This window comes from Lagopus muta, chromosome 5, assembly GCF_023343835.1.
Source record: "Lagopus muta isolate bLagMut1 chromosome 5, bLagMut1 primary, whole genome shotgun sequence".
Classification (NCBI taxonomy): Eukaryota; Metazoa; Chordata; class Aves; order Galliformes; family Phasianidae; genus Lagopus; species Lagopus muta.
The window spans coordinates 959,388-985,811 of record NC_064437.1 but is presented as its reverse complement, the minus strand read 5'-3'; the positions used below and the strand labels follow the sequence as shown (position 1 = coordinate 985,811).

General features: G+C 41.9%; 1 protein-coding gene across 13 annotated transcripts in view; it reads left to right on the top strand.

The window, feature by feature from the left end:
• Positions 1 to 26,424, top strand: part of LRRC7 (leucine rich repeat containing 7) — a 189,090-nt gene that overhangs the window by 127,401 nt on the left and 35,265 nt on the right. For all 13 annotated transcript variants that reach the window (XM_048944844.1, XM_048944843.1, XM_048944845.1 and 10 more), the window contains 6 exons: positions 13,522 to 13,585; positions 14,211 to 14,285; positions 15,345 to 15,489; positions 17,264 to 17,336; positions 19,990 to 20,119; positions 20,493 to 20,608. In XM_048944844.1, coding sequence (XP_048800801.1) covers positions 13,522 to 13,585; positions 14,211 to 14,285; positions 15,345 to 15,489; positions 17,264 to 17,336; positions 19,990 to 20,119; positions 20,493 to 20,608 — 603 coding nt within the window. The remainder of the gene's footprint in view (positions 1 to 13,521; positions 13,586 to 14,210; positions 14,286 to 15,344; positions 15,490 to 17,263; positions 17,337 to 19,989; positions 20,120 to 20,492; positions 20,609 to 26,424) is intronic.

Below are 26,424 nucleotides of genomic sequence, written 5' to 3'. Positions count from 1 at the left end.
CAGAATATCGGTGGTAACCAAGTGCTACCAGTGGGCACCTACTTATCCTATGATTACTTTCACAGTTCTTTTTTTCTTGTAAGTATAAGGTAGATATGTTAGACTGACTTTACAATAGCATAGACAATTTTTATGTCCATGTTGACTTTTTTTTCCCAAGAGTTTGATTATTGCTTGAATTATGTATTATTAATAAGGGCTGTTGTACATACCTTGAACCAAGGACCATTCAGTTGTGTTGGTGCTGAAAGGAACCGGTACATTCAGGCCAATTAAAACCTCTCGTAGAACAGAAAATGAAATTAGTAAAGCCTAAAATCCCCTATAATATCATTACACCAGCATTGTAGGAAGCAGTGGTATGTAGAGGTTGTGTGCAGCTATGCATTTGGTGTGTGTGCATGCATTTATATAGCTATATCCACATGTGTATTTTATCTAAGTATGCATGTATGTAGAAATACACATATATCTAATTTATGCTATAGGCACATACATGTATGTGCTGTCTCACTTGTCATATGGTCATCTGGGAGCTAAGCTGGCAAAAACTAACCAAGAAGGAGCAGCAGTGGTACTGTGTTAGGGCTGGAGCAGAAGAGAAGATGGTGAAAGTGCAGTGTCAGTAGGGAAGGAGGAGGTGAGGGTGGCATGAAGATTGAGGTTTAGAATCATAGAACTGCATAGGTTGGAATGAACCTTTAATGTTATCAGTATTTTTGCAACCATCCTGCCATGGGCTGGTTGCCTCCCAGCAGCTCAGGCTGCCCAAAGTCGCATCCAACTTGGCCTTAAACACCTACAAGGATGGGGCATCCACAACTTCTTCTATTCCAGTGCCTCACCACTCTGAGTAGAAAGGTCTGAAGAGTTGCATATACCCTGTAACTGATGGGCTTCCTGGTATCCAAATGCCATGCCAGGCCTGCCTTAGGCAAGCTGCACTCTCACTCTCTGCACTTTAGAAATGGTCTAGCCTCACCTGGCTAGTCCACAGTTGACCCAACCCCAAGTCTAAATACCTATTTTCCTTCTTTTTTTTTCTTTTCTTTTTTTTTTCTTTTCCTTTTCTTTTTCCTTTTCTTTTCTTTTTCTTTTCTTTTTTTTCTTTCTTTTCTTTTTTTTTCTTTTCTTTTTTTTTTTTCTTTTCTTTTTTGAGGGAAATGTTTAGGAACACTGGCATGTAACCAAGCTCAGAGATGGTTCCTTGCCCCAGGGTTCATCACTCTGTTTGGTTGTGTCAGGGCAGTGCAGTTCTTGCACTGATTGAAGTAAAGCTCCATCCATTCTTCAGCTACTACCTGAATTTACAGCTTAGCTGTAAAGTAACATTCCGAGCACATTTCTGTAGCAACAAAAACATTTTAAGTTATCCAGTAGTCTATTGAAGCTCTGCCATAAATATCCATTTGCATTTCATAGGGTCTTATGTATACCCCTCTGTCTCTCTCTTCCTCCTTTCTTGGTTTATGTTCAGTGGCTAATGTTACTCAAATACATCCTAGTAGCTGGTCTCAGACAGTCCAGTGGCAGTGAGATGCAGTGAGTAATTAAGTTTTCCTCATTGATGCAGATGTTACCACTCTTGGTTGACTCTTCCTTTGTGCAAGCGTGTTGGCACCAATTCACACTGCCATCCCAGTGGGAGAACAGTGACGACTCAAGTGCCACATGGTGTAGAAGTGGCATTTAGGGACTTGTTTAACAGGCCTGGTGGTGATGGGTTGATGGTTGGACTTGAGCTGGAGGATCTTTTCCAGCCTTTATGATTCTTTAGCAGACATGTTACTCCTAAACTGGACGCTTTGGGACATTTATATCCTTTTGGATTCCTGGGGGAGCCAAAGGTGCTTCCTGTCCTCACGAAGAGCCTGAAGGCTGTATCTGTGCTGTTGCTTACAGAAAGCAGCCAGGCAATCTGCCTGTATTTTTTTTTAAATGCCTTTGAGTAAGTTGAAGTAATTAGTGTGATCCTTGCTTTTAGAGCTGTTTGAGATGAGGAAAACACCTTCTCAGAGTTTTGTGGGATTTCTTTCGATAGAAATGGATGAAATTGAAAAATTGTAGGAACTGCATTTGTAAATGGTGAGTCACCAGTGTCTGAGAAACAGTAGGAGCTGGTAAGGGACGAGAAAATACTGGTGTTTTTTGTACTCATCCGTGTGACTCACTGCTCCCACTTGAAGCTGTGGCTTCTCATCTCTTCTTTGATTTTCTTGGCAGTAGGTGTTAGAGCTCTTCATTTGGGAATTATGTCTTTTTTGCACTGCCTTGCTTTTAGCAAATAATGTACAATGGAGACATTACTGAGAGGGGACCCTTAGCAGGTGGTGTTTGGAAAAAATGGGACTTCTCAGGAAGTTTGGAAGAATAGGAAGAACTATGGAATTCTGAATATGAGAAATTAAAACTGGATTAAACTTAATGCAGGGTGCAAGGTCATGTACTGAGGGACTAATGAGGAATTATGCTGTAAGTGAGGGGTTCTTCAGTCAGCAATCGTGTTAGAGGGAAAAAAAAGCGTGAGTCTCTTGTTAGGATGTGAGATGTCTGAGTCATCTATCTAATAGAGCCCTGACAAAGCTAGATGTTCTTTGTCAAAGTATTTCCACTAGAGATAAAGAAATGTTTGTGATATTGTATAAGAAATGAGACCTCATTTGAAAAAGTTCAAAATGAAGCCAGGCTCAGGGAGAGCTAAAGGTAAAATAGAAATATAGGAAAAAGGATGCATGCAGGACATATGTGGCATTCCCATATGAGAAGGCTCCAAAGATGCCGTGTTGCTTACACGAAGGAAACAGAAGCTGCTGGGGGATAAGGTGGTGTTTGTCTCTGCACACACAGCCAGGGTGGGCAGCTTGGGAGAGAACTCCTGCAAGGATGGGGACACAGGTGTGCATGGCTGGCAGAGGGACAAGTAGGACAGGTTATTCTATGATTCTATCACAGGAATCATTAAGGTTGGAGAAGCCCTCTCAGCTCCCCATGCCCACTGCCCACATCCCTCAGTGCCACCTCCCCACAGCTCTGAACGCCCTCAGGGATGCTGACCCCCACCCTGGGCAGCTGTGCGGTGCTGAGCGCTCTTTGGAGCAGAGATTTTCCATAATACTCAACCTGAATCTCTCCTGGCATAACTTAAGGCCATCACCTCTCATCACAAACTCACTTTCCACAAGAAAACTGTGGAAAGCTTGAATCAGATGGCGTGTGTTGCTGGTTTGATCCTGATGGTTTGAACTTGTTGGTGTGCTGCTACATGAAGTCTGTTTCCTATGTGAAGTCAATCCTGGGGATTATTCACTGTGCTGGCTGAAATCAACCAAAAGGGGTGAGGTTTTATCACCAGTGACCCACGTATGTTGCGAGGCTCTTTGTGTTGATTAGCAGTTTGATGTGCATTTGACGAAGTCAACATTCCTTATTCTGTTGTACTGAGTTAAAACAGAAACTCAAGAACATCTCTGAAAGATTTGTTTTCTAAATCTCTCTGTCTCATCAGTTTTCATGCAATCTGTGTACACTTCTTACCTATCAGCTCGAGGCAGGAGTGTCACGACCAATGGATATGGTGAAGGTGGTTCCTTCCTGGTGTTAAGATGAACCTTTTTGTGCTCGTGCCTTTTCAATCTCAAAATGTAAGCTGAGGTTTTTAGTCTTCTTTGCAGTTTCAGGTTTTGACAAGAATAAAATATAACTGCGTGGAGTAGAATAAAATATAACTGTATACTGGCGATGTGTTTTAGACACATAGTCTTATTGGTGAGAACTGAGGCTGATGTGCATGTTTTCTGCCAAAAACGCTGTGAAATGACTCTTTGGAATTATTTACTGTAGGCAATAATGCTGGTAATCTTGTTTTGTTTTTCTTCACTAAATATCTGAAGTTATTATTAGAATCTTTGTGTTTTGGCTGCCCCTCTTTGGATTAAGCAATAATTCTGTGCATTGAAGAGCTGCAAAAGTAGTTCTTAAAAATTCTGTGAAAAATGGAAGTTTTGCATAATATTTTACTATCCCTAATTTATATCCTTCTGTGATGAAAACAGTGGGAATGTTTTCTTCCAGTAACTTGAAAGCTCAGAAGGTCACAATTATCTCAAATTTTCCATGTAAGGTATTTGAAATGGAAAGAAGGAATGCCAGCTGTTAAATTTTTCAGTCTGAGTCACAAATGAAATTGTGAAGCCAATCGTCCAATAGAGCATCAACAGTGTAAGTATCTGCTGTGGCTTCACACCTAGCACTGTTCCTGTTGTCGTGACTATGAATACCTATCTATGGAAATGATTTTTAATCCATATTTATGTTGATGATATCTTAAATGCAGTGAAACTATGTATAAGGAAACTCAAAGGATCAGGGTTTCTAAGCAGGATATTAACAGATATACAAGAAATATGTAGCAACTTGTTTTTGAAGCAATGTAAAGTCACGTAGACCAGATCCAGCTTTGGCAGAACACATCAAAATTAACAGCAGGTATTCACAGAAGTTAGGTTTGCAAATTGGAAGTATCTACCAATAGAGAACTAAAGATCTTCTACTTTCATCTAGCTAAACTTCATTTGAATTGAAAAAAATAATAAAAGAAACAAAAAAAAGTAGTTTAAACATTGTGTGTATTGAATACTGGCATTCCTCTGTAAGTACCATTTTAGTACAGCAAATGGCACGTATCACTGAGGAGCATCTTGGCAATTTAAAGCATTGTTTGAGATGCTGTCAGATAAAGTCATTTTATTCTTGTTCCCTATTTCAGTATTGCTCTGCTTTGCCTTTAAGATAAGTACAAACATTTGTCTTTTTGATGTTGTAGGACTGCAGATACGGTCTCACTTGTTTCTGTGGTTTCATCTCAGCAGCGTTGAGCCAATAAAAGATTCAGAAAGATATTCAGATATCTAAAACGTGGCAAAATCCATTCAGACTTTTCAGCTATTAAACGTTCTTTGTAAATCTGGTAATTATTATTTCCATTAATCCTGAAAATGAAATTATACAAATCATTCTTGTGACTGAAGAACATTAGTCCCATTCATTTCAATAATATTTATGATGCTGAAATCCTTGCCACCTCCAGGCTGCTGTTTTAGGAAATCGATTTGCAAAACCACAGGTTGTGTGAAGTGTGTTGAAGTCAACGGAACTGAATTTATATCAGCTGAGAACATGTCCAGGAACATCTAAATATAGGCTTAAAAGCTTTGCTTCAGACTGCTATTTCTGAAAGGCTGCTCCACTTTTTTCCTAGTTTATTATGAAGATGTAAACTGTTTCTTGCACTTTGAGATTACAAATGTTTTCATCTTTCATGATGGCCTGTTTTCTTTAAATAGTAACCCTGGCTGAGTTTAATAAATCACATTCCAAAAGAGTTAGCACTCTGGCAATACATTATTAAACCACTGCCAGTGTTTTAATAAGGCCCTACTACCACATATCTTTCTGTTGGCTGTTTTTAGCTAAAAGTGCTTGCTGCTGAGGGAAGGTGCGTAAAAATGCTTTGTGTGGCTTTGCTGTTGTAGGGCAGTGTGTGACCGTGCGCTGTGGGCCACAAGAGTGTCCCTAATTCTTGGTGCCTAGGGGGAGCAGTGGCCATTTTTCGCCACTTGTCCCATGGGGAGGTGACACAGCCACGCTTCTTGTAGCGCTCTGAAGGAGTGCTGGCACTTCTGCCACCCGGCATAACCCTGACCACAGTTCAGCCTGGGAACCATGGTTAGCAGCTCTTTTTCCACCCAGGCCATTCTGTGATGCTATGCAAAACTTCCCTTTAGCAGATCCAAATTTGATTCCTATTTTATACTTGGCTAGCAGGGTTGAATTCCAGATAGAGTCTTCACAGTGCAGAGCGGTGGGTGGGGAGGGCAGGTGCAACCATGAAGAATCACTCTGGTTCACCTTCCACTCATTTTGTTCTTAATTATACCGGAACCCTGAGCTCCTCCCAGAGCACTGTGGAGCTAAAGACACAAAGAGTTCTCTCTGACTGTTATTAATGAGATCTAATTAGCGTGCTCAGCTTTCTTGAGTATGGCTGTGTTATGGTAGGCAAGGAAATTGCTCAGTATGCTCAGAGCACCAAAAGTTGGTATTCTTTTAATTCTGCCTGACTAAAAAACATCTGCAGAGTGAAAACTCCTGCATGCAGTTAAAACTGCAAGGGGAGTTTAGAGACACTTGTATTTGTTGCTGCATCAAGATGCAGAAGCTGTACCTCGTATGTCTCTGCAAGGACGGCCTGACCCGCGCCCTGCAGCACATCAGTCATCCCCTGAAGGCTGCCAGCCAGGCAGCACCCAGCCCAAGCTCTGGTCTGTAGTGCAGAAGGTTGCCTTTGGCACCCCTTCCCTCTAGCATTGGGGAATTCTCTGCACTGTGAGATGTCTTATTTATGTAACCTGAGAAATCAGAAATAGTGGTGCAGAACTCGAAGGCTCTTGGCTGCTTATGTTCTGACACTTATGAGATATGATTGACTATTCTGAAAAACTGTAGAACACATATATGTGAATGGTTTGCAGTGGTCCTTATTTTTATATCATAATTACTTCCCTCCCTCTTCCTCAATTAGTACAAAGATTGCTTGTCAGTCGCATCACTTTTAATCTCAGATTCATCCTTGTCTTTTCCTAGCTCATCTTCATTTCATTTCTGTGGTTTAGCTGCAGGGATGTTCCTATTTTTTCTACATGTTGGTGATGTCTTTGGGCCACTTTTGAGTAGAATCTGGAATCAGTCTGTCTGCTAAGTATGAAATGTGTTGAGGGCAACATTCTTTGGTTCTTGCTTTCAGGTTAGATTGTTCAGGTGATTTTACTCCTCAAGATTCATTAATGCCCACTGGACTTGGTTCATCCTGGCTGATATTGTGACCAAGTTGATATTTAGCTTGGGCCTTCTTCCTGCTATCTGGCAAAAAAGAGGTATTTTCAGCCTTGTGTGTCAAGGTGGCTCCCAATGCCTTAGAAAGCCATGTTGGGAAAGAAGTTGGTGTGCCATCAAGGGTCAAAGCAGTGATGATTTCACCTTTCTCTGTGATCAGTTGTGCAAACCTTGCCAGCTGCACTGTGATTCATTGCCAGGTCCTGAGCCAAGAGGTTCATTTGGAGACCTGATCCATTTCCACCACAAACAAAAACGGGTGGGATTTAGGTCCCTGTGCAGAAAGCCTTGCTTTAGCTCAGTGACGTGCTTTTAGCATCCTTACGTTTAGCACACAGAGGTTTTTTGCAGAATGACCTGCGTGGTTTTGTTCTGACTGAGTCATGGAACAGCTCTGTTTCCAATTTCTGTGTGGAGGACGTCTTTCTTAGTGGTGCTTTTTATTTTAAACCTTTGGCATGGAATTAGGTGAAGTCTCCCGAGCCTTCAGTGCCGTAGGTCAATGGCTGTGTTCAGACATCTTCTGAACCAGCAGTTCCATCTTTTGGTCATTGAGATTGGTTTTTCCAACCTTAGCACTGGAAGACAGAGAGTGTGCCCTCACCATCAGCTGAGCGTGTTCAGTGGCACAAGCAGCACTGGAGGTGGAGGCTGCAGATCTTTGGGTGCCAGAAATGGCAGCGTCAGGAGCATCAGCCTCAGTTGGCTGTGTTGAGGTGGTTTTCCCAAACTGTGCTGTGGAACCAAACCACGCTGCTATGCACAGGGGTAGTGGAGCCTGCCTCCAACTCCAGGTTTGGTCCAGATTAGCAGTCTGGCTGCGTTTTGCAGTGGTGTTCCAGGTGGGCTGCCTGCTCCTGGCTGTAGAAATGATCAGGCCATAGAAACAACACAGAGTTAGTTTAGGCATCATCCCATGATCTTTGCTATATTCTCTGATTTGTGAGTTGATATTTAAAGTAGCAATATAGATGTTCTTAAATATAACTGAAGTTGAAATAAATGCTGTTTTGGTAGTTATTTCACATATGTGCATATATTTCACTCTATGTATAACAATTTCTAGTATCCTCAGAACCAGTTTTTCATTACACATATTCTGTTATTTTGAAGCCTAGGTAGATTTGATTATGACAGATTAATTTATACACGTGGTTCTTTGCTTTCCAATACCTAGAATATTTTACATTCTGGGCATGGAGTACATTGTCCTGAGATTCACTGAAAGTCATAGAATCACAGAGTGGCCTGGGTTGTAAAGGACCACAGTGCTCTTCTAGTTTCAACCCCCTGCTGTGTGCAGGGCTGCCGACCACCAGACCAGGCTGCCCAGAACCACATCCAGCCTGGCTCAATGCTGAGATTTCCATGTAGCCCATGAAGTGTAGCATAAGGAAGCAGGTGATGCGATGTGATACTTCATCCCTGTTTAAAATTTAACTGTTCTGCAAGACTTAACGTAGGTGACTAACATTATGCTTTTACAATGCAACTCCTGAACTGATTAATTAATAATGTTATATTGTAAGGTTTAAGGTACTGGAAATGGAAGAGTCTTCTGAATGTGATGTTTTTAATAACTTCAACATAAAAATTACTGCACGCAATAAAAGTGTGGGGAAACATTTTTGAGATGAATACAGCAGTTACTCCATTAGCGGGAGCATGTTTGCTGTTAGTTGCTTTTTATTCTTTGGGGAAGACTGGTATCTGTTTATCACAAACTCATACAAACATAACTGCAAGCTGCTGCTCAAGGAAATGCAGTGTGTAACTGTAATCACTCCGCCAGTCCTGTCGTTGGGGCACAAGAGGTGTGCATTTGTGTTGTGTCACATCTTTGGTTGTGTTTCTGCCTCTGTCACAGCTGCTTTGCACTCATGGATTTTAACCTTTAGGAGATACCTCTGTTAGCCACATGCACGCTTCTTTATGTGGGAAAAATGAAGGTGTGAGCAGAAGTTTGTCATCAAGGTTTTGAATAAACCTTCAGCACCACTTCATGCCTGCCATGACACCGAGCGGGGTTTTGGTAACGATGCCATGATTTCATTGAAACAGCTTGTGGTAGTTGAGTTTTTTTTCCATGAGCTGTTAAAGGAAGGCATTTTCCTGGTGATTTAATGTATTTACAGCGTGCAGGTAGGTAACTTCTAAAGAAGGTAACGAAAGCAAACGTGAAAGAACATACGTTAGGCAATGGATGTAATCACAACGGCTTCTAACTGATGCCACTGAATTTTGTAGTTTGTTACATCTTATGTACTGTGAATGTTATTCAAACTGGTGCCAGTAGTGCTGGTTTTTCACCAAATATTCAGTAATCTTTCTCTTTATGCTGGTTTTTGCACCTGTATTTTCTCGTGAGCTTCTTACACTGCACAGCGCACCCCTCTGTGAGCTCTGCAATCTCCTCCATGTAACTCCTGCAGTTGCTATGGATGAAGGAATGGATCCAAATCTGGATTAAGATTTATGTGAAAAATTTAGCTGCAAGTTTTATTATCGCATTAATTAAATTACATTACGTCATTGAAGCAATGAATATTTAACTGAGCATTACTCATAATTGCACCTTCCCCGCTCCTCCGTCATAAAATGACCACACATAAAGAAGTGTAATGGATCTTTTTGGAAGAAAAATACAAGTAGTTGTATGAAAGAGACAAAAATATCACAGAGCAATGGGAGATGGGGTGGGATGTTCGTCCCTGTGGGTACCTTTGCAGTGTGCTTTGTCTTCTGGCAGAGTCCCATAGCAAATAGCTGAAATTCATTTGCCTCCATGCAAATGCTGCTGTTTCTGAAACTATTTGTCTGTGTGTCATGAGAAACTGTGCCATCGTGTTTTGAAGTTGTAGTTAAAAGTTATTTTCTATAATCAATTTACAGTGCTGTAAAACAACTTTTAAAGTAAATGTTACGTTCAGATAGATAGAATACAAACATGAAACATGGAAATGAGAGTGAAACACTTGTGAGTGTGCATACAGCCAGTGCTCTGATGGGAAAACCTTTAGCGTTGCGGGTGTAGGTAATGATGAAATTGCAATGCTCACGTGCTGAGGTGCTCTCTCCAAAGCAGCAGCCGGCCAATGGTGGTTGAGTAATTGCAGTCATTTGTCCTGCATGTGTACTGCAAGAGAAATGTGCATTCATGGAAAGGATCCTCATAAAGTTAATGAGAATCTTAGTGGCAGTGAGGCAGTCTGTCGTCAAAAAGTGTTTGCAATTACTAGTGGAACTGCTTTCTCCATTGAGATGACTTAATTAAAAAACATTTGTATTCAATATTTGCATCTTGTACCTGAGCGTCAGAAATGAGAACTGGACTAATAATAATTAAGGCACAATGGTGAAAGTTTCCAATGCGGCAAGTGAGACCAGATTTAAACATTTTCAGTGACTTAGAAGGTATTTAATGAGGTATTGAGTGTAACTGATCTGAGTTAAGCATGTTAAGGCTTTGTTCAAAAAATGCTTTTGTCTGGGTTTGTAAAATTACAGTCAGCTCTTGCATGATATTTCCAAAGAGAATTACAGTGGAGTTAGAGGACCAGAGGGGTTAAAGACATCGTTAGCTAAGATTTTAATGGAGAGCATAATATCAAACAGAACCCTTTGGGGAAATGAGTGCAAAATCTTCATGCTTGCAGGTGACTTCATTATCCTTCACTGCCTTCGTGTGTTGTGCCAGTGAAGCACTTACTGCTTTGTGAATGGCTCCCAGTCTTCCAGATGCTCTTGCAGACTGAAGAGATGCTACTGAAAGATAAAATATTTTCATCATCTCTTTTGGTTTTATAGCAATAATATTTCAAAGTAATGAATACTATAGGAACAAAAATGCAGTAAGAAGTAGGCTGGGAATTGGAGAGAATCAATCAAGAGTTCTATTACTGGCTTAGAAGGGGGGGGTCACGGTATAGTGTATAAAAAGCCACTTTCTGTTTAATCATGTGCACTCAGTCTTGACTAATCATAGTTACACTGATAAGTATTGTTTCAGATTTAACCACTCCGTGCTTTAGGTTTGAACTACATCGTCGTGGTTTGCACCTTGTCTTCCACAAATAGGTGTTACTTTTCCACCAAAGAGGCCCAGATGTATTCTAACAACTCTTCCATGCAGAACATTAATTTCTCTAAAGCACAGAAGCGCCTCCAATGCTTGGTCTTCCTTTGTGACTCTAATGTTCATTCCTTGAGTTGAGCTGAAAGATGGAGGAATGCAGGAGGTCAGTTGTGGAGGCTGTTTGCCTAAAGAAAATAATAAAATACATGATTTCTCAAGTGTAAGAGCCAAGTATTTGTTTATCTACATGATTTTTCATTTCAATAGCATATGCTTAGCAGAAAAGGCCTTCTACTGAAGGGTGGTATTTGCATTTTTGTCAAACGATTTTTTTAAAAGTATTTTAGAAAACAAAACATGAAGTTTTCTCATAATAAATATGCCCAATGTTCTCTATCCCACCCTGTCACATCATTTTTCTCTAATTGAAATGTCAAAGCAAATCTCCACTGCTTAATTGTAGCATCCTTAATGATGGGCTTTACTTCTGATACAGCATACAGAGATAAAATGGTCAATAGCAGTGGTCCCATCGGTAGAGACTGTGATAATTTTTGGACTAGGATCAACTCTGAGTACTTCAGAGGGCCTCTAAGTAGTAGAGTAGTTCTAGTTTGTACTAAATTCTTTAATTATTTGTATCCTTTTATTTCTTTCTGTTTTTTTATTTATCACCACTGTAATGTAGTGCTGTGTTCAGAGCATGTTGGTCTACCAGTTTGAGCAAGAAGTTCTGCAGCAGCAGTGTGACGTCCATGGAAACAAAGGCAGGATTGGATTTACTGCATTTGAAGTTTATCCATAACAGGACAGCTGTGTTTTGTGCCTTTTGGGAGGGGCCAGTTTTACAGACACGGCCAGTGGGCATGGTGGGGATGGGATGGGCTTGGGGGGTCTTAGAGCTCTTTTCCAACCTGAATGGTTCTGTGATTCTATGATCCTGGCCCAGGCTGACCTGCAGATAATGCCAGGAAGTGCTGGTAGAGCCAAAGCTGGGTGAGGGACACTGGCAGGAGGGAAGGCTGATGGCAGCAGCAGCACACTGTGGCACATTGCACCCCTGCACAGCACTTCCCTGTCCCACATGCCTCATTTAGTGCAGCACTGGAGGAATATGAGCATTATTATTCCAGTTTTTCAAAATGATTACAATCTTTATGAAATATTTATAATGCTGTTTGGTTTAAATTTAATAACCTCTTTTATAAAGTATCGACTGTGCTATTCAAAATCACTTACGAACATCAAGTCACTCATCATAAACCATGGAGATCAATATATTCAAATGAAGATGCTATTTAAACTCAAGTGTCGTCGTAATTTTGAATACAACTTCCCAGCCTTGGCTTTGTACATTGTAGATTCTGACACTGTAGAGCGTGTGAAGTGGCAGTAGTCTGCATCTAGCAGGGATGTGAGCAGTGCTGTGTGCTATATGAGAGCAGAAGAACCTCCCCAGTAAGAGAATCGCAATCCCTTCCATCCTTCAGCTGGTGTTACAGAGTTGCTCAGCAGTTCTCTTCCCATTTTGAAATTACCTTTGCTGTTTTGGGATTACTCCTTTGGGTCGATGCCTGTGCTGTGTTCTGAGCATTGCTTTTTAAACATCTGTGTGTTCTTAGAAGTTTGCCTGTATTCGTACTGATGGATTCTAAGTGCTTGTTGCAGTTGGTGAGATGGATGCCACGTGTGATTCTCACGTGTGGTTGAGAGAAGCATTTTTTCTCACAGCGTAAATTTGGAGATAAACCAGGGAGATTTATCCCACTCACTTCCTTAAATCAAGAATCTCACCCAGTCGTTTTTCACTTTTATTTCACTGTTTGAGTTACCTGTGCCCAAGCAACAAAAGTGCCTTTTTAGCCGTTACATACATGGTGATCATTGCAGACATAAATCCAGATGATTCCCCATTTAAAGCCCTTTACTGCATAATGCACGTTTGAAATTAACTTTCTGTTTGCTTTCATATGCTGCCTTCCTATCCCACTCTCTCTGATAATGCTGGGCAGGAGGATGAGCTGCTGGGGCTGGCATTGCATTGCTCCTTTCCAGCCCAGCTTTGCCCTGCAGCCCAGGGGTTCGGGGTCTCAAACTGATCCCTGAGTTTGAAACCTGTGTTCTGCTTTCCATCCCTTTGCAACACCGGGTCAGTGCTCTTACAGCTTTGGGGAGGTAACAGCCACCCTTTGCATTTCTGCTGCAAAAAGCTTTTTAGAAGCTCATAAAGAAACCAATCATAAATTTGCAAACTAATTTAGTTATCACAATTGATATAGTTTTCAGTTGCTTGCAAATGAGTCATTTTCCTTGAGAAACCATGCAGAAGTGTACCAAGATTTTATTGTGATATTGGTGTAATTGTTGCTAGTTTTCTGGTTCCAAAACTTCAGCTGACATCCAAACGAAGTGCCTTGTTCTCATTTGCAGTTTCCATCTGGTCTAACTCTTTTTACAACAGCAATATCACTTGAGCCTTAGTCTTATCTAAGGAAAAGGTAACCAACTGTTTCCAAGGAAAAATTCCACCTTAGATATTTCCTTATCTGTTGCAGGTCGATGCACAAGCTGACTCAGCTGGAGAGACTTGATCTGGGCAATAATGAGTTTTCTGAACTGGTAAGAGGTGCCCCTTTTCCACAGACACCTGTGGCATTTTGTGCTCTGGGCTTGGCCATCGGACTTGAAAGGCATGAAGGCATTGTGGCCACGTGCAGCAATAGGAGCAGTCTGCTGCCTTTAGGAAGGTGTCTGTCTAATAAGAGGAGTTGAGAAGAAAATTAAGGTTGAGGGGAGGAATTATGATCATCTATATTAACCTCAGTGAACACCGGAGGAAAAGAGAGTCGTTAATCATCACAGGAACAAATAGCACAAAATGACCACTAATTAACTTAACCTGGAAATTAGTAGTTATTTTAACCATCAAAGAAGAAAAAGAAAATTAAATAGAATTAGCTCAGGCAAAATCAATTACCTTCCAATTATTGACTAATTGTTTTTTAATAGAAACACGTTATGTGACTGCACATAGAATGGAGGGACTGAGCTGTGGGTGGGTGGGTTCCTTCCTGCCCAATGCACCGTGTGGCTGGGCAACAGGAAGACAACTTCATATGGGAGTTGCAATATTCCAAGGAATTTAGGCTACAGGAGATATTTAGATGTCTCTCTTAAGGTGCTGAGATGCTGAACTGACACATTTGATGGAAGTGTCCATAACGTGATCTGTTCTTTTCCTCAGCCTGAGGTTCTTGAACAAATACAGAATCTGAAGGAATTGTGGATGGACAATAATTCTCTGCAAATACTACCTGGGGTATGAACACTTACTTTATGTAATCTAATCTATGGCACTAATGATGAACAGTTCACCGTGCAGCAAATGAGTGCATGTGCATTTCCTGAATAGGTGCATATTTTCAGTTAATTCTCATATCATTACCAGGAAATAAAAGGCTCAAAATAGCCATGCATATGAAGACCTTCCAAATGTTGTGCTGTTATGTGATAGTAATTAAATCGGAGTGTACCTGTTTTATCTGAGCCTTGTGCAATTTGCATTGCGAGGGAAGTTGTTTTCCACTGTCTTCTCAGACACCGTTGGTACATTTCAGTGTAAGGAAAGCAAGAGCATCAATGTTGCTGATTTTCTTGGTGAAATGTCATGTCTAGAACAAAGTGACCGTCCTGTGATAATGGACCAAGAAGCAGATTGCTTCTGTTGGCTTCAGACTCCACATGCCAACAAATTTTCAAAGAAGTCTGAGAATTTTTTCTCTAGCTGCTCGTTGATGTTGTAGCTGCACTGAATGCATTTTCACAGTAACCTGTTGGGATTAACCTCTCATAACTGAACTATGAATGTCTGAAACCTGATTTTAGACTTCACAAAATGTAGGCAGTCGATATGACACAGAAATGCACTGCTGCCATGTGACACCCCAGTGCTGCTGTGGGTGGGTGAGCTGAGTCATGTCCCTGGGATCCAGGTTCAACCAAAGAAAGTAATAAAGCCATGTGGGCACTGAGAACTCAAATTCCCTCCAGGTTTAATGAATCCAGAGCACCCGAATCAGTTTGGAGTTCATTGTTTATTTTGGTGCAGGATTATAGGCTGGTTTAATGGCAATGGGCAGCATTTTAATAGGGATTAGAATTATCACCTGGGCTCACAGAGCAACTGGTTTTCAGCTCTGCCCCATGCCTTTCCTTCTGCAGCTTTCTGAAGAAATCCCAATACTGATTCAGTGAGACAGATAGAAAAGCATGCTGTGATAACCAGGAGAAGTCTGTATTGCAGTTGTTGGTCTTTAAACTTGGAAATTGGCATGCCATGTCTATCTGTTGAAGTAACGCTCTGTAACATGCTATTAAGTCTATAGGGAAGTTAAAACAGCTCGTGTACCTGGATATGTCAAAAAACAGGATAGAAACTGTTGATTTGGACATATCGGGATGTGAAGGACTTGAAGACCTCCTGTTGTCATCAAATATGTTGCAGCAACTGCCAGACTCCATAGGTGAGAAATGCTCCTGTTTTTACACTTTGTGATAAAGCTGGAACAAGAACTGCCATTAAACTCCAAAGGAATTAATTGGGCACTCATACATCTGGTATTGGGGCAGTCCATAAAGACTGCTTTGAACGTCAGAAAAAAAAGAAATAATCCATAGTAGGGGCTCCAGGTTATTCTGAGTTGTATTTTTCAAGAAACTAAATGAAGGTACTATTGATCTGGTCTGAATTAGGATGGGAATATAAAAGTGGCTATATTAATAGTATTAAACTCCTGAAGAAAACTAGTTACAGTAGTGCAATTCCAGTGATGGCATTAAAAGAAGAAATAGTTCAACCTATTCCTTTTCTGTTTTGACTATACTGCACATATAGAATTCCTGAATTATTTAGAACGCAGGATTTCTGGGAGGTGTCTGTAGGTACGAGGCTCTGGGCAGCCGATCCCTCAGGTTTGCTTCAGGAGCACTGCTGGTCCCTGCTCTCTTCTGTTGCTTCCAGCAGATGAGCCCCCAGATACACAGCATGGTGGCACTGTGGACCCTCCCCTGTTTCAGTTATCAGAGTCAAGCCTCCAGACTGTATAGCTGGCCAACAAAACTCTACTGCATGAACGTTACTGAGCGAATGCTACAGCTATTTCCCATTCTGCTCTGATGCGATATCTCACCATCAGCCTTGCAGTTGATTCTCGATGAGTTTTCTGATGTGCATATGCAGATTGATTTTTCAAGGTTACATAACTCTGGTACAGAAGGATGCTGACATTGTGAATTGTGCACTCAGTGCTCATTTCCAAATTCCTGTTACTGAATCATAATAGGTGTAACTGAAGCAAAGCAGAAAGAGTCATTTCAGTACTGCATTTTCAGGTGACAGCTTGCTGCAGTTCTGTTTGGTAGAAATTTTTCCTCTTAAAAGACAGTGCTGTTGAAGCCTGGATGTTTGTTGGAACATGTTGGCTTTTCAACAGAAATGTACTGTGATGGAAGTGAGTAATGCTTCTGCTATCCCTTTGAAGTGTACTTTTCATCTGCTTCAGCTTTCATACTATGGTGCATTCCACTTAATAATTAGCTCTATGTAAATAGTTAATTTATACTATAACCAATGCTGATTACAAATGTTTGTAAAGCTATTTTGGAGTTTCCAGAACTCCTTCAGGGCAAAAGCAGACTTTGAAATGTCAGCAACTTCCAGAAGGTGGGAATCTTATTTTCTGACTGTATCAAGCTCAGTTTCAGCCACTGTGATGCAATGATTTTCCTATCCTTTCTGTCTTTACCATTGTATCGATCTCCCTGTTTCACAGTGCAAAGCAGAAGTGTCGTTCCCTGGATAAATGTTACCTAGTAATGCATCTGCTGACACTTCAATATCTAGCAGTTCTCTTAACAAAAAGAATTAGCTGCATGCACAAGTGCCTTCAGGACTGATTCTGGTTGTCTGTTCCTACGTATTGTGAAGCACTCAAAGTGCAGCATTTACTTCAGATAGTTTTGCTGGGGACCTTCTGGGACCTGAGCACCTTTTAATCAGGCCACAGGGTACGATTCCTTTTTATTTCTCTCCACGTTTTTCAGCACTTCAGAATGCACTTAATATTGTATTCGTTGCATTTCGGCTCAACGTTTGATCTGCGCTGCATTGTAATGGGGAATATTTTCAATGGGGCAGGAATGTGTTTGTTTATTGTTTAACTGAGAACACTGGAGATTACAGAAAGTTAAGATGGACGTGGAATACTTTTCTTCCCTCCTTCCTTTCCTGTTCTGCAGGGCTGCTGAAAAGGCTCACCACGTTAAAAGTGGATGACAATCAGCTCACAATTTTGCCCAACGCGATTGGAAAGTGAGTATCAAGAGAAATCTTTTCCCTCCAACTTGCTTTTTTTCTGAGATCAAAAGTAAGACAAAGAAGATGCCCTGAATTACAAAATCATCCCAAAACTTGCCCCTGACACGCAGCTCGTCACGCCGACACGTGGAGCAGCTTCTCTGGACTAACAGTGGCGTAAGCGATGGGAAGGTGAAATGTACCATGTTGTTCAAGACAAAGGGTGAAGCGGTGTTTTTGGTGTGAATCACTTGCAGTTTGGATGATTAGAGCAACAAAAGTAGAAGAAAGATAAGAACTGGGGGAATGGCAGTTTCCATAGCAACAACCGGGACTGATGTTGGAAGGAAGATGGCTGTATATCACATACATATTAAGGTGCCTTAAAATATTGCAGGAGCATAAATGAAAAAGCCATGCCAATTTTGTGGGTGTATGCATAGAAACAGTGAAAATACCATAAAAGCACTGATTTGCTGAAGTTTGATCAGATACTGCATGATCTTTGGTGCAAAATTCCACGTGGTGCTGCTGCGCACAGAGCTTCCCTCTGCTGCCTCGGTGTGTTGCCTGCCTGAAAGCCACAGCTTGCTGTAAAATTCAAAGCAGGTCCAGGCCTTTCCCCAAAGCAGCACAAAGAACCAGCTGCCTTGCTTTGGAGTATGATTATTCTGCCATTCCTGGAAGAAGGTCTTTGATTCGGTTTATAGCTTCGCATGACACACATCCCTTCCAGCAGAGAATTGCACAGTGAGATCTCCAGAGTAGAAATAATCTCTAACCTCCATAGCCAGTGCTGTCCCACTCCTGAGCCCATTCTATAGTAATATTCTCAGTGATAATTTTGTTGTTTACATGGCATCAGAGAAAATAATGGACAGTGAAAACTGCAGCAACTGAAACCTGAGGTTTGGCTTCCTGCAATGCACTTCTTGTAGTGCTTTATATTGATGTGATATTGATGGTGTGCATTAAAAGTTGGCTGCATGGGTGATAAAATGGAAATCTGGTTGTGCAGCAATCGCTTCTGACAGTGAGAGCTGACGAGGCTCAAAGCTGTGTTGGACACTGCAGGGAAGTTGATGTTGTGTCCAACGTCACCTTTAGCAATTTTGGGAGTCGTTTTTTAGAAGCTGTCATGTCAGTATTTTCTTACGGATTGCATTGTTCAGGTTGAAGGGAATTCCATCTTTTTTTTTCTTGCTTGGTATCTGTTCAGTACTATTTGTCGAGGATCCACAGTTGTGTTGTAAGAGATGTGTACTGCTGCTCTGAAAGGTGTGACTGCAGAACAGCAGGTTGATCACCCAATATTACCACGTTATTTTTAAATGTAGCACTTTCCCTCACTTAATGAGGACAGTGTCTCCCACATCAAAATGAACTTCCTTTCTCTGACTCATCCACTTGGATAGTTTCCTACTGGGCCTCTTTCTCCATAATGATAGGCACGGTACCCACTGCAGAGTGTATTATTCTCACACAAAGATTAGCAATGTGGAGGAGGGAATTCTCCCTCCAGAGACCAATTTCCTGATGAGCCACGGAGCATTTCAGCACTGCCTGAGTCAGTGTTGTTAGCAGTGAACTGCCACCCTCATTTTTGGCAGGCGTGTTTGGAGCACAAGCCTGCAAATGGCATTTGGAGTTGGACCTGCAAGATGCTATGCTCAGCAGACTCAGCTTAGTAAAACACTTAAGCATATATTTATCTTTCCCTTGTTTGATAGTATCAGAGGATTTACATAAAGGGCTTTAGGAATTGGACCCGGGGCAGGGGCCTGTATCCACAGGATCTGATTGAGTGCCCTTGCTTCTGCTTTCTGGGTATAAAGGTTGCAGCCCATGCAACTGATTTTTGTCTGTTCTTCTAAATTCAGATCATTCTTCTATAGATTTCAAGCCCAAGAAGACATTAAAGTTAATACATTACAGCTAATGAAATTTCAGATAAATTAGCATGATTGGAATTATAGCAGTTGTTCTCAACATAGCGTTCATCCACAAGCCATGGTGAATGGTAAATCACTTTCTGAACTAAATGCTTTGCAATGGTGGTTACAGATACAGCACACTTTCATGAGGACTTTGTTGCTTTTGTTGTGGCCACCTTCATTTGTCTGCTGATGAAGTCACCAGGAAGAACAGAAGCTGAGAACATCCATGCCAGACAATATCTTTCAAATAAAGTCAAGTCACTCTTGACCATTACAGTTCAGTGGATGAGAGCTTCCAGTTTCCATTAGAAGCAGTTGTCCAAAATTAGCTTTTCAATTCTTGAGCTTTTCTGGTTCCGTCATCATCAGTAAAAGAAAGAATGTATGCATCTTTAATTGAACAAGCTTTCGAGTTGGACTTCCCTCTTTCATGCACGTATTTGGTATGAGCACCTGAGAGAAAAACCACAGTACGCGTGGAGCAAAAAAGGGCAGTACAAGTGGGGAATGGTGGCATTCTCAATGAGTCACAAAACTTTTATTCCATGGTTTGAATGAGCAGCACAATTAATGTTGTTACTGTAGACTTCTTGGGAAATCTGTAATAAATCCATCTTCAGGGCACAATGGCTGCAGAATTGTGATGATTGGAAACTTCCAAAGGTTTTAGATGGCAAATTTTTGTTACTTAACCCCCACACAGCATCTAACAAGTGCGTTTACAATTTCAGTTTATCTTTATTAGAAGAATTTGACTGCAGCTGTAACGAGTTGGAGTCGTTACCTTCTACCATCGGTTACCTTCACAACCTGAGGACGTTGGCTGTGGATGAGAATTTCCTTCCTGAGCTGCCCAGAGAAGTGAGAAGCTGATTCTGTTTTCAAATTACGTCAGAATGTTTTGTGATAGGCCTCAGATTTCATCCCTGTTAAGGCCATAAAAGCAACTAATTTACTGCAAAAGCAGTAAAGTGGTAAAAATCAAATTAACAATTTGATTTTAATGCAAAAGGGAGAGCATTGTTGGGAAGCAGCAGTGCAGGTAGCAAAGTGCATTTCCCTGATGTTTCTGTCAAAAAGCAGTGTTTTCTGACTTTGTTTTGTATTCTTTGTCATTTATAGGGGAAAAAAAAAAAAAGATAATTTGGCCACCTTCTGATGTTGAGTGAATGATGATAATGTTTTTCAGAGTGAGTGTTATTATATCTTTGCTTTTTTTTTCCCATTCTCACAGATTGGAAGTTGTAAAAACGTAACCGTGATGTCCCTGCGCTCCAACAAACTGGAATTTCTTCCAGATGAAATAGGTCAGATGCAGAAGCTGAGAGTGTTAAACCTGAGTGATAACAGGTATGGTTCAGATCATGTTCCTATCTCGTGTTGTGAGAATATGTTTTAAAAAAATAGCTATTTCTTTTTAGGCATTTGTTAAATTATATTTCTGTAATATATGTAGATGCATACAAAGCATATAAAATGGTATTTATAAATACTTGAAATTTTTAAACTGTGGGGAAAAATATCTTGATTAATCTTCATGGTTTGGTTTTAATTCTACTGGCATCCAAAGCAAAGTTGGAACGGGACAAGGATCTGACTCTCAGTGCTCTATCAGAGATGAAATGCTGCTTGCTTATTTTGTCTGCTGCTGTTTCCATGTGAAAGTGAGATATTTGGCTTTAAAACTGGATGCAGTTTCATAATTCAGTGTTGTGTGCCCTGATAAGGAAATTGACAAGCTGCTGTATGAGATCATTACATGCCAGCACATGAAATACCACCCCAACTCCACCGAAATCAAAAGAAAATGTTCTGCTCCCTTCAGTGGGGCGAGGGTCCTGCCAAAAACCAACAGAACCTCACCAGGTTCTGTTCTCATGCACATGAAATGCAGTGCTTACTGTGAGGCTTTCTTGGTCTCCATCCTGTGCTCTGACTGCCATCAGAAATGACTTTTCCATGGAATTTCCAGATTCACGTGCTCCAAGAACGTGTTCATAGTCAGTGTGTGGACACTTTTCTGTTTCAACTAATTATCACTCGTATCCAGTAAATATCTGGGGAAGCACTTTGTGTACCTGGTCCAATTTACTGTCAGCAGTCTTGTTAAATTGAGGCTGACCAGAAAGTATAAAATCAAGTAATGTTGAAACCCTTGTAATACATCTATTCAAAATGGTTCACTTAATTCCATTAGATCGTTTTCCTCGCTGCAATTGTGTATCATAAAATACATTATGTACAGACTGGTATGTAAAGCAAAACTGAGCTCCAGGTTTGTGGAAACTGCCCGAGTCCCAGAATCAGATCTTAGATCTTCTTGACCTTGGGTTTCAGGTCCCAGTGCTTTCCCAGGGACGTGGGTGCTCTGTCCCATCAGCACACTGCAGTGCTGGGGGTTTGTGCTCCTACCTGTGCTCCTGCAGCCTGAAGCTGTGTTTCAGGCACATTTTGAGTTCTTTCTTTTCCAGCATTCTCCCCAGCACAGCAGTCAGCTTCCCCACACTGTTCTGCATCCACCTGCCCTGTCCTGTCCTAGCTCAGTTTTGTCCAGACAGCTGGGGGTCCTGAACGCATAGGGATGCAGGTGAAAGCAGCCTGTCAGACACGTGTTGAGTTTTCAGATGGGTGCTTCCAGTGGCAGCCCCACCTTATTGCTCACAGCCAGCTGGAGGGGCAGCAGGGCTGTCAGAGCACCTCAGTGTGCTCTGGAGATGCCAGGGAGCTGCAGCTGTCGTACCTTCCCTGGCACATCAAACCACTCTAAGCTGGATCTCAGACCTTTTTTTCTAACCTGTTATTATGCCATGAATGTGTGTTGAGGAAGAAGAAAACTACTCTTTTTTTTTTTTTCTTTTCTTTCTTCGCTTCTTTCTTTCTTTTTGCTGAGTCAGCTGCAGATTTCAGCCTATGACTACATCTGTAATTACTGCTTTCTGAGTGCTGTTACTGGGGTGACAGGGAGGGGGTGGCTTGCTGCTGGGAGAAGGCAGCAGAGGTGTAGGAGTATGCCAGGTCTCCTGAGCAAGCTGACCTGACAGCTGGCTGCCATGAAAGCAGCACTCCTGCCCAGCTGCCTTTTTCTCTGGCTGCCCAGAGATAACAAAGCAGAGGGATTTCCATTGTGGAGTTAACACTGAGACTGGCATCTCGGGGTGTTCCTTAGGCTGGGGCGTGGAGATCACTGTCCTTCCCACTCCCCTTTCTTGCTGGCTAATAGCCCTACATCTCCTTGTGCTTTCTCAGGGCTACTCAGAGAAGTGGCTGGGATGGCCTGACTCCCTAAAACTTCTAGAAGTGATCTGTCTTGTTGTTGTGGTCACATTCTGAATTTCCCCACATATTCAGTTTGCTCCCAGTGGCGTCTAGCAAACACCAAAGGCAGTTGAAGGTACACGGTGGCTGTGCACCAAGGCAGGAAGGAGGGGAGGGCAGGAGAAGACAGCCTTTCCTCGCTGGGGTGGGAAGCTGTTCTCTCAACTCAACCTGAAAAGCTGTGCAGTGAGTTGCAGCCATCAGAGAGCTAGCTGGAGAGTGGTCTGAACTAGAAGAGGTAGGAACAGTTGAATTATATCTCACAGAGATTCCTTCCTCCTTAGGGGCCTGGGGGATTTTTTTCCTGCTTTGTTGACATCAGTTCCATCTGAGGCTGACTGTTGCCCTGCTGACACACTGTGACCATGCTGATTTCTTCTTTTTTGTGGAACTTCCTACCTTAGTGAAATGGATGTTCCAAAGTTTCAGCGCCGAAGAGTTTGCACAGAGCTCAGATGCAGTCTTAATGCCGGATCCTTATTTATTCATTTGGTCTTCTCCATTTTCCGTTTTCATATGTATGTTAGCATTAAGGCAATATCCATTTCTTCTTTGAATGAGTCCACGTATACATGCTAATAAGGACTGTACTCGGGCTCTGCTTGTGGTTAGGAACTTTTCCATGTTATCATAATACTTTTGCCCTTCTACTCTTCCTTCTTCAGATATGACAGAGAAGGTAGAGCACATCAGCTCTTTCCCTTTCAGCCATCGGAAGAAGATACACAGACGTGCAAGCAGAGCAGAAAGACAATTCTAGATCCAAGGTGCCTCTGCACTTGCTTCGCACTATGGCACGGAGCTCCTGGGTCAGGGGTCAGGCTTCTCCCTGGCAGCCTGTTCTGAGACCTGCTGAGCCCTGGACTCTGCAGGCTCTGCTGCTAAGGAAGACCCATTCACATTACATACTGCTCTGACAGAATCTTTTGCATGAGACCTCCAATTTTTACCCAAACCTTCTGAGGATTGGCAGTCACTCCTTGTACTCACAACAAATGGGGATGGACTGTGCATATGATCATAGATTTCCTTTAGAATTTGTCTGTCAGTTCTGTGTGACTTTCTTGCTCCTGACTCTGGAGAGGATTTTATGTCTGTTCTGTTAGGCTGCTCATGCAGCTTTGCATGTTAATTTCAGAGGGAGCAGACCCTGCTGCTGTGACTGCCAGCCCATGCTGGATGTTTGAAGATTGTCATGGTTATATATTTTACAAAGGGGATGCAGTCTTTCACTGGGGATCTGCCCACTGCAGATTCCTCCTAGTGAATAACTTAGATCAGAGCCATCTCCTTCTCCTTCTAGTAGCTGTGCTACTTGAGTGTTTCTTGTGAGATGCCATTTTTCCACAAAAAGTGTTCTATCTGGATATTCTTCATGACATGGGGAGTGCAGTCTGGCTCCAGGCACGCAGAGTGCAGAGGTACTGGTGGCTTTGAACTTGCCAAAGTGCTTGGAGCGTTGTCAGTCTGCTCTCCGAATGGTCGTGCATACAAGGTATGATGGACAACTTAGCTGTGAAGTAGCACTTGATGAGGAAAAACCCCATCCTTTGCACTGCCTGGAGCTCGTCTGCTTACAAATATAAAATACCTACGTTTTTCATGTGCAGGATTTTCCATTAAGTTCTCATTGGATATCTTTCAGAAAAGAGGCAAACATGACAAACAATACACTCAGGCTAAAATGAATCTTAATTTTTTTGTGAGCTGACATATTTTGCTCGAAGGTGGGTCAGCGTTTGGAGTTCCTCCCTAGCCTTTTTAATACTACGGTTTCAGCTACTACAGGTTTTCACTCTTGTTTTGTCTTCTGAAGGCCCTCAATGTTTTAAGATGGACCTTGTTCATTTGAATTGACCAGAAGCTATCTTTTAGTTTCAGGATTTTCTACAGGTATTCATATCATAACTCAATTTCAACCAGATAATTACACTCCAGCATTTCTTTCCCATGCCTTATGCACTAAGACTGTATCTGTCCTTCTCATCTCTGTAGCTGCGAGCCCTCTGTCCTTTTATCTTTACAGGTCCAAACCTTTTCATCCCTTTCACAGACTCTTCATCCCCAGGAAACGCAGCATTTTGTTGTTACTACATAATAAAAGGCAGTGGTGGACTGAACCCCAACTTGCCATCACATTGATAAGTGGAGTCTAATGAGGGTTAGTGTGCATCTGACCGGAGCATAGGTGGCTTCACACACCTTCCTGTGCATTCAGGAGAATTTTGATTCCAGTTACCTGCAGTGCAACTACCTGGGGATTCATCCTTGCCTTTGCCAGGCATCTCTGGTGCTTCAAGAGCCAATGCACATCTGATAATGTAGTTGTGCAGTTACTGATGCATGAAAGATGCAGAGACTTCCACCGTGTAGCGAGTCCCTGGGGGGAGCTGCTTGGATTCGCTCACTGCTAAGAGTGCACGTGGGATTCGTTCAAAGAAAAAAAGATGTCTTACCAGTAACCGGTGTTCTTCACAGTGTGTAGTCCACAGATACATTTGTCTTCCATCTGCTTCTCCTCTCTCCTCAGAGTCCTTCCAGGTCTGAGTCCTGTGATTGAGAGGTAGAATTGTTAGAATGTACATTTGGGCTACACTTCTCAAAGAGCATCGGTTACTGGTAAGTAACCTTTCTTCTAGTTTTAGATTGTTCTTACAGAAGAGCTTAACCCGTCATCACCTTTCTGTATTTGCATTGCTTGTGCTTCTGTCCCGGGGTCACAGCTTGACTGATACTCTGAGTATCAGGAACAGAAGTTGGATGAAACAAGCATAAGATTGCGTTGCGTTCCAAAATGTGGGACTGTTCCTTGGTGTATCTTTTCCTGTTTAGTTATTTGTACAATATTGCTTATTGACAAAGAGGTAATTCTTCTGGCCATTAACATCCTCCAGTGTTTTTGTGAGCCGTAAATGAAAGAGTTAATATGAATTATGTTCTTTTGAATTTTCACGCTCTGAAAACCCTGTTATTGTCCATTTGCTGAACATGACCATGGAGAGCTGTCCCTGGCTGGGCTACTCTGAATTACCCCAGTGTCCTCATTCCAGCACATCATAACACACTGATACAGCACTTCCTTGAGGCTGGGGGTCACAGGGTGCCAATAGCTTGGTGCTCAGGGATGTCCCTTTAAAAAGTGCCATTTTGCTTTAGTTTGTTTTCACTCACCTCGAGGACGTCAAAGGAAAAACTTTCTTTTCTTATAAGAAAACGTTACCTTTGTGAAAATTGAACACTGTGAGAAGGACGCGTGCATCTCATGCTTTAGTGGCTGCTGGAGGTCAGAGGTGTTTTGCTGAAAAATCGGTTGGTGCTTCAGAGCTCAACTTATGAGAAATATTTCTGCTAATAACCTTTAAGCTTTAGCATGGTTTCATATGTACTTCAACCTAATGCAAATACAGAAAATATCTGTAACACTGAGAGATTATTTTATGATCACATCTGGCTCATTGTACAACTTGGTTTAAAAGATTCCAAACTGAAGTTAATAGGGATTTAAAAATGGCAGAGAAATGAAACTTGTTTGTGGAAGAAAGTGTGTGCAGTGGAGTGTTAGACCCAGTGTCTGTGTTCCACAGGGCTGGAGGGGTCCCTGCCTGCAGCCCCTGGGTGCCCCCAGGCTGCCCCCAGCCCAGGCTGCTGCATGGTGGTTGCTCTGCCCCAGGCCAGCAGCAGCTTCCAGCAGGGCGTTGTTTGCTCCGTAGTAAGAAAAGGTTCTTTTGGTACGGTGTAATTTACCCCTTACTTGTAAGTTAATTAATTTGACCATCTTCTCAATGAATTATCTATGCACCCATTAAAGTTTAATCTAGAATTGTGGATATGTTTTCTTAGACTTATAAAAC